Source organism: Heloderma suspectum, chromosome 2 (assembly GCF_057233095.1).
Source record: "Heloderma suspectum isolate Gila_16-S chromosome 2, 16-S_ref, whole genome shotgun sequence".
In the NCBI taxonomy this organism is placed as follows: domain Eukaryota; kingdom Metazoa; phylum Chordata; class Lepidosauria; order Squamata; family Helodermatidae; genus Heloderma; species Heloderma suspectum.
In genome coordinates this window covers 372,563,667-372,572,166 of record NC_139459.1, presented here as the reverse complement: position 1 = coordinate 372,572,166, position 8,500 = coordinate 372,563,667, and the positions used below count along the sequence as shown (strand labels likewise).

At 47.0% G+C, this 8,500-nt stretch overlaps 1 protein-coding gene across 1 annotated transcript in view; it reads left to right on the top strand.

Moving 5' to 3' along the window:
• Positions 1-7,887, top strand: part of LOC146356127 (uncharacterized) — a 35,400-nt gene extending 27,513 nt beyond the window's left edge. Inside the window, exon 5 of the mRNA XM_084830019.1 lies at positions 837-7,887. Within this exon, the coding sequence (XP_084686145.1) occupies positions 837-2,284 (1,448 nt within the window). The 3' untranslated portion in view covers positions 2,285-7,887. The remainder of the gene's footprint in view (positions 1-836) is intronic.
• Positions 7,888-8,500: the final 613 nt, after the last annotated feature.

Here is an 8,500-nt window from a genome sequence, read left to right as displayed (position 1 = left end):
CTGCCTTAGAGATTTGCTTAACTGTATAAAGGCAGCTGCCTATATTCCTGTTTAATTCAGTCCTTTATTCAGAACCACGAGGAATGGAATCTTAACTTAGGTGAATAGCTCAGTGGGGGAGCCCCTGCTTTGCATGCAGGAGGTCCCAGGTCCAATCCTTGACATCTGCAGGCAGGACTAGGAAAGATTCCTGCCTGATACCCTGCGGAGCCGCTGCCAGTCAACGTGACAATACTGGGCTGGATGGACCCAGGGTCTGACGTAGTATAAGGCAGGTTCCTATGTCCAGAAATTGTGGGGAGGGGGGAATCAAGATTGAAGGGGCACTTAGAACCTTTTTATTTTATTTTCCTTTCTGTGTAATTACCCCATTTTTGCTTAATGTAAACCCATTAAATAAGCCTTTATTGCTTAAATACAGGATGCTATGTATGAAGAAGGGAGGGAATGGGGGCTGGGGGCAGGAAGGGGTTCCCATTTACTGTTTACTGTTTGTATTGTATTGAGAAAATGGGCAGGGGGAATCTAATGAACTTAAGATGCAATCCTATGCATATTTAGACAGAAAAAAGCCCGCACCTGCCAGCATTCCCCAGCCGGCCAGGTCAGCTGTTGGAGTTGTAGGACTTTTTTCTGTCTTAACATGCATAGTATTGTGCCCTTGATACCAAAAAAAAAAAAAAGATTGAGAACTCTTGGAATTCAGACCAAGTGCCACTGGATTTTTGACCAGGTACGGCTGAATTTTAGTGTTTCGCGATTGTTCTACTCTCGCTTGTGGCTAATCAAAGCAAAATAGTATTATTGGCGGTGCTAATCCTGTACCGTTTCTTTGGGGTTTCTTTATGTTCCCCCAGGTAATCTGTGCGTCAGTGAGAACAATGCAGGGAGTCCCCCACCAGAAAAGAGCGAACACGAGTCATGTGGGGCAACAGAGGGCAGCATGGAGCACCCGTTTCCCCCCCGTTGTGAGCAGGGAGATGCTTCCGAACATCAGAAGAGGCCAGAGAAACCACCGAAAAAGCCCCCGAGGAAAAGGGTGCAAAAATCCATTCCACTGGTGGGGGGTTACGAAGATCTTGCTGTAGCCGCACCGGAAAAGGAAGCCAACGATGATGAGCCGCCCATCAGGATCATAGTATGCGAAGAAAGCTTCAGCCAGGGTTCAGATCACGCAGGAGAGAAAATCCACAAGTGTTCGGTGTGCGGCAAATGTTTCAGTCTTCGGTCGCGCCTCATCGTCCACGAGAGAACCCACACGGGAGAGAAGCCGTACACATGCTCCGATTGCGGGAGAAGCTTCAGCGTGAGCTCGAGTCTTATAGCTCACAGGAGAACCCACACGGGAGAGAAGCCTTACAAATGTTCTCACTGTGCAAAGAGCTTCAGCGTGAAGTCGGGGCTGATCGCTCACGAGAGGACTCACACAGGGGAGAAGCCGTACAAGTGCTTGTACTGCAGCAAGAGCTTCCGGCGCAATTCGGGCCTCGTTAGCCACCAGAGAATCCACACCGGGGATAAGCCTTACCAGTGTTCAGTGTGTGAGAAAAGCTTCAGCGACATCTCAAACCTGATTACACATCACCGGATCCACACTGGGGAAAAACCGTACAAATGCTTGGAGTGTGGGAAAAGCTTCAGCCAGAGTTCATACCTTAATAGCCACCAGAGAATCCACACAGGAGAAAAGCCATACGAATGCTCAGAATGTGGGAAAACCTTCAGTGTGAGCTCTCGGCTTAGGAAACATCAGAGAAGCCACACGGGTGAGAGACCATTTATATGTTTGGACTGTGGGAAAACGTTCAGTGAGAGCTCAGATCTCCTCGCACATGAGAGGGCTCACACCGGGGAGAAGCCCTATCGGTGTTCTTTCTGTGGAAAGAGCTTCTTGCGCAGTTCAGAAGTAGTTAGCCACGAGAGAATCCACACTGGTGAAAAGCCATACCAGTGCGGGGAGTGTGGGAAAAGCTTCAGCGTGAGCTCACGCCTTAGCGCGCACCGGAGAATCCACACAGGGGAGAAGCCTTTTCAGTGCGTGGTGTGCGAGAGAAGCTTCAGTTACAAATCACACCTCATTACTCATCAGAGAATCCACACCGGTGAGAAACCCTTTCAGTGTTCAGTCTGCGGGAAGAGCTTCCGTGGGAGTTCCAGCCTTGTGGCACATGAGAGGACGCACACAGGGGAGAAACCGTACAGATGCTTGGACTGTGGGAAAAGCTTTACTCAGAGCTCAAACCTTATTAGTCATCAGAGAATCCATGCTGAAGGAAATTCCTGAAAAATTGGTCAGATGAGCCTTGGTAGATTATCTAACCCCCCTCTCCTTTTCTTAATGAGACTTGGTTCTTTGGTGCTTTGTTAATGGCTCCTCTTCTCTCTTCTCTGCTCCAAGAGGGACATTTTTCAGCAGTCGTGCAATAGCAGTCAGTTGTTCTTTTTTGCAGAGCAAGGCACTGGTATAAACCCCTTTAAAAATGAATAGGGAGTTTGCTAGCGCATCTGAAGCAAAACGGGTGACACTTAACCATTGTTAATTGTTTGCTCTATGAAGACTGGTGCGTTAACTCCATTAAAGGACAGTTGGACTGAAGGTAATCTCTTAACTGCCTGTTGTGGCAGCTGTTTGGATCTTCAGATGTTTTTCTCCCATTTTCTAGAAGGAGGGAAAGAGAATCCTACAGGCTTTTTGGACTGGGGAGTTCAGAACAGAAAGCATCAAGACACTGAAATCTACAAAGAGGGATCTGACCTTTGGAAGCTTGACCCGACCACTCTGCCTTTTATACCTGGGTTATCAGTGACAAGAATTATAGATGACAAGAATTCTGCCGCTTCAAAAAAGGACTGGTTTCTGCGTGACGGAGAGGCACAAGCAACGTGCTGACCCTGAGGGCCGCCAGGGTCTCTGAGCAGGGAAACGAAAGGGAGGAGGGAGGGCGATGCAGTTTCGTGACCCTGCACTTAAAATCTCATTTCCACTCTCGAAGATACTGTTCTGTTTTTATGTCCCCTCACCCCATCCTGACCTAAACAACCTAGAGCCTAATGTTAGGAAATGTTATATGCCTTAGTTTCCAGTGTGTCTGAAGCCCTAGATTAGGGTGGGGAGAAGGTATTTGGGAGTTCCAGCTCCCAGAGGGCCCTGCCAGCACCCTCAGTGGTCAGGAATGCAGGGAGTTGAAGTCTAAAACATCTGGAGATCTACTTTCTGCCCACCTCTGCCCTAGATGACAACAAAAAGCAGAAAGAGAAAGGAGAGCCAGAAAGAAGTATTTAGATACATTTTTAATCTCCCCCTCCCTCCTTTGTCCTTTACTAACATACAGTTCATACAATCCACAGAATCAAGCGGTAAATCTTTGCTTGGACTGTACCACGTTATGCAGCGAGGGGCGTTGCATTACATGTTGGAACCCCCCCCCCCCCGATTAAAACAAAATTATCCATCTTTGCAGGTAGATAAATAGCATCAGTAGCAAGGCTTTCCTTGAGCCTGGTCCAGAAACTGGAGCTGGTCCAAATTCGGCAGTTAGGTTGCGGAATGGGGCGGCCCGGCACAAGCTTGTTACACCTTTACACTGACTGTAAATATGTTACTGGGCCAAGTTCAAGGTGATGTTGATATATGAGGCTCCAAATAACTTGGAATCAGGTTACCTGAAGGAGCACATTTTCCTATATCAACTAGGGGCGTTGGAGAAATCTGTTTGGGGGGTGGAGTTCCACAGGTTTTCCTAGACTTGCCCCCCCCCCCCCGCCGGACTTCACAGATTTTCCAAGAATTTTGCACATTTTGAGGGAAAAGTTCTGCAGTTTGCACAAATCATGGCTGAATTTGTGTAATTTGCACAAAATCGGCTGTAATTTGCAGAAATTGCTCCAGATTTGCACAAATTGCAGTACTTCAAAAAGAAAATGGGCAAAAAAGTTCCCAGAGTTTGAGGAACAGCCCTCAGGTTGGCTTGCAGACAGAAAGGGAGTTGTACACACTGCGGAACTCCATTAGGCCAAAAAAGAGCCAGATTTCCCAGTGATGGGCATCCCTAATATCAGTCTGGCCATTTCATTGACATCTACAGATCAGGGCCTTCTGGTTCTCCTGTTACCTGCACAGGTACATCTGACAGCAAGTGGGGGAGGGCCTTTTTGATGGTGGCCCTACCCGTTTGGAATTCTCTCCTCCTTACAGTATGATAAGTGCCAACCTAGATGGATAGGTGCCAAACTAGATGGTCTTTTGGCACCTGTTAGAAATGTATTTCTTCAACCATGCATTTTCTGTTTCATTGAGTAGATTAGTGGGAGCCTTTGTTTTTACTGTAGGTTTTAATTTTCAAAGTTGTTTCGACGAATTGTGCACACTACCTTGGAACTGGTTGATGAAGGGCAGTATATCATTTTCAGCTGACCTGTTTTAATAAATTTTGTACACCATCCTCGAATTGATTAATGAAGGGCAGTCCATAAATATTTTAAATAACTGAAAATAAATAAGTATAAGGGATACAGCTCGGCTGAGACCTTCTCCTTGAGAGGGTAGTTTTCTACTTGCAGCTTTACCCCCACACTCAAACACACAGGAATGTCTGTGATTTCAAAGATGTGATTCCCCCCCCCACCCCTTTCTCTTTTCTAGCTGGAAGTGGTACAGTCCAAGAATAGCATTATCAGTCGATTTTGTCATTGTATAAGCTGGTCAAATGTCTGGGGGCGAGTCCTTTAAAAAAAAAAAGTCCGTAGAGATTGAGAATTAGTTTTAAGTTGGGAAGCTTTGTTGAACAAACCTAGAAGAGAAAATTGGCAAGGCAGGGGTGGAGGAATTGGAAACTTGGAAGAAAAAAAGTGTGTGCGGGGAGAGAGACCCTGCATGAGCATTCAAGGTTTTCTCTTCATTTTTAAATTTTTTTAAACTGGAACAAACTATCCAAAAATGTTCGAGGCAGGAGCTTGAGACAGTCAGCACTCGGCATGCACACGGAAATGTATTTAAAGTGTGTGTGTGGTGGTGGGAGGAATGGTTTATGTGTGCTGACATCCCGTTGCAATAGCTGGTAGTCCATGACGCTAGTGATGCGAACTTTCCTCTCCTCGTATGACGTTGCCGCGAGTCCACCGCAGAGGCCGAGGCAAAATGCCGAAATTGGGCTCCCTCTCAGTCTCTCACTGGACAGTAACAATTGCTTCCCATCCTTTTGGCTAAAGATCAAGCGTCGCTTTTCTGACGTTCTTACAAAGGGACCAATTTGGGGGCTGTTCTGTCTTGATTTAAAAAAATAACATGCGAGTGAGAAGACTTGTTTTAAACCAATTTTTAAGGCCACAGTTTAAAGCAGGGGTGCAAATCCAGCCCACGTGCCCCTGGCCGCAACCCCTTTCCTCCTACTGCCGGTCGTTGGGTTGTTTCCTGACTTTGGTATACTTTCCCCCCTGTTTGGAAGGTTGAAATGTCCCTCCAGCTACGTTTTGCCCTGCCCCTTTTGCCTCTGGCCACACCCACCACTGGAATGCGGCCCCCGAGAGCTTCTGCAAAATGGAATTCAGCCCTCGAGCTGAAAGAAGTTCAACACCCCTGGTTTAAAGGCAAGATATTAATTTGCATTGGATTGTTCGGAAGCCTTGTTCCCCGTGTGTTTCAGATGATGTACCATCTTCCCCTGGGATGGTGGGGAGGCTACCTCTGCCTGTCCCATCTCATCTTAAATGCCACGACAACCTGGTAGGTGCATTCTCAATTGTGGAAACTTGTTGCCTACGATCCTCTTAAATCGGGGGTAGGGTGTTGTCCAAAGAGAGTTCCCCTCCAAAGGGAGGGGGAAAGTTTTTTTTTCTTTTTTCATGCTGAAATAAACTTGCATTTGCAGTTTCACCCGCTTCGTGGAGTGGTGGTGGCGTTGTTGTTCAATAAAGTGTAACATTTTTTAAACATTTTATGTAGCTTAATTCCACAGTACAGTGACAAAACACAGCAGTAATAACGTAAAATGCAAATGGGGAGTGGAAGAGCTGAGAGAGGAGGATGAAAAGGCAAAACAGCAAAACAGGAGTGGGAAGTTATAATCAGTGGTGGCTAGTCCTCATGGGGCCTGGTGGGGCGGAGGGCAAGGCAGATACTAAATATTCTACTGAGATTGTTGGAGGAGGACAAGAGAAAATCACGTGCAGCAATCGGCAACTGCATACCGTGCATTGGAGCAAATGTACCTAGTTGTGGGGGGATTTCTCTGCCACAAGTGGGTGGAGGAGAGACAGAGGGTCGCCGCCCCATTCGCCCCAAATATAGAGTTACCTCTGGTTGTAATACATTTGTCAGGAGATTAATGAAGGGACACATGCAGAGAAAATAGAATTTACACACGACACCACATTGGCTCACCCATAATTATAGGTGGTTGTATTTGTTTTGTGAACTGTTTGAGTACAACTTGTGGGAAGGGTGGTATACAAATACATTGACCATGACTGTTTGGGATGCAGTGGATTCCTGCACTTAGCAGGGTTTTGGAGCTCTTTCTGCTGCCCCCTTATTCTCTGTGTGTCTCTTTTGCCACCTGCTTTCTCTCCCCCCCCTCTTTCTGCCACCCCCTTTCTATGTGTGTCTTTTTGCCACCCCCTTTCTTTCTGCCACCCCCTTTCTCTCCCTTTTTACCTCCCCCTTTCTCTCTCTCTCCTTCTACCACCCCCTTTCTCTTTCTCCCTGTTCCTTCCCATGCAGCAGGCTGCCAGGAAAAGGACAAATCACTCTTGCCAGAGGTCTGAACTGATTGCATGCAGAAGGTTTTTGAAATGAGGCCGAGGGCCACAGGATGCCCACTCCTGCACTAGGTCCTGTGCAGCATTACTTGCTGCAGCCTCGGTTACTTGCAAGAAAATCTCCAAAATTCGGTGAATACTGAGAGCCATGTGTAGATGCTGGTGAATTGTGTTTCATGTCCCCAAATATTCCCATCTTTGTTTAGACATCTGTCAGTGCTGACGCTTGCATTTCAGTGACCAAACATAAGAGCCATGCTGGTTGAGACCAAAGACTTATCTACTCCAGCATCCTGCTCCCCACAGTACCCAACCCGATGCCTCTTGGGGAGGCCATGTTAGGGCAATAGCCCTCCCCCACTGTGGCTTCTGAACCTAGAGGTGACATACAGTCATCCTTCCACAAATTGATCCCAATCCCCTTTCAAAGCTGATGAGGCCAGTGGGCATCACCACATCTCCTATCAGCGAATCCAGTCATTCCCTCTATTTCCGATGTTCAGGTGGTGAGTGCCATTGTTTTTATAGCCAAAACGACACCACCACCTGCGGACAAGAGGGGGGGATCAGCAGGCTTGGGGGGAACCCAGAGATTTGCAGAACTACAAAAGTGTTTTGGGGGGGGAGAACTCTTAACAAGAGGAAACACCCAAAACAACCCAATGAGGACAGTGTGCTCAATGGCTATGGAATGCTGACCAACTGTTGGGGTGGGGAGTGGAAAACTGGGTGGGAGGGGCAACAGAACAGAGTATCCAGGAGGAGGGCACTGAACAGAAAAATTCCATACTGCAACATCTTGTTGCAGGGCCCACCTGCACATGTAGTATGAAGAACATCTCTGTCCTGAATCTACTGCCCATCAATTTTAATTGGGTGTCCCTGGCTTCCAGTGTTATGAGAGAGGGAGGGGGGAAAAACCTTTCTCTCTGCTTTCTCTCCACACCATGCATAATTTTATGTACCTCTATCATGATGCCATTATTTGCCTTTATTCCAAGCTAACGAGGCCCCCAACACTTTACCCTTTCCTCATAGGTGAGGTAATTCATCCCCCTGATGTGTTTGCCTGTTCTTTTCTGCACCTTTTCCCATTTTTGCATGTACCGGTAAAAACTCAGGACATATCGGCTACATTCGGTTTGGACCTCACTCTAAACTATAGATTAGCATGAAAAGAAGAGCCTAGGCAGCACCCCGCACCCTTCTATTTCTCCAGAGCAGCTGCAAGGAGGAAATAGGGAGCATTTGCTTTTAATTTCAATTCACCACAGTTTAGTGACTTGTCCAAACGGTAAACAGTGGTTAATCTTAACTCTGCTTTGTTTGAAACAAGCCAGCTCCCTAACCCATGGTGTGAAGTTGCTTTGTTTCAAACAAACCAGAGTTAAGATTAACCACAGTTTGTCGGGTTCAGATGACATGACAAGCCACAGTTGATAGAACGTCCATAGTCGCTCATCATTGGCTATGCTGGCTAGGGAGCTGGAGGCCAAAACATCTGGGAGGCCACTAGTTGCCCAGCCCTGCATTAAACTATGTTTTGTGTGATGCCGGAACCAGGCTGAAGTTTTGCTTATAACAGAGGACGGTGATCCCGTGCAGAGCTAACATATGAGATTATTGGGCTGTGGAAATTCTGTTGGTTTTTGCCACCTCTGACTCAGACTCATGGGGGAGATTCCCAGCAGCATCGGGAAGGAGTCTCTCTCTTTACAGAACGAAAGCTACACTTGCTAGCAAT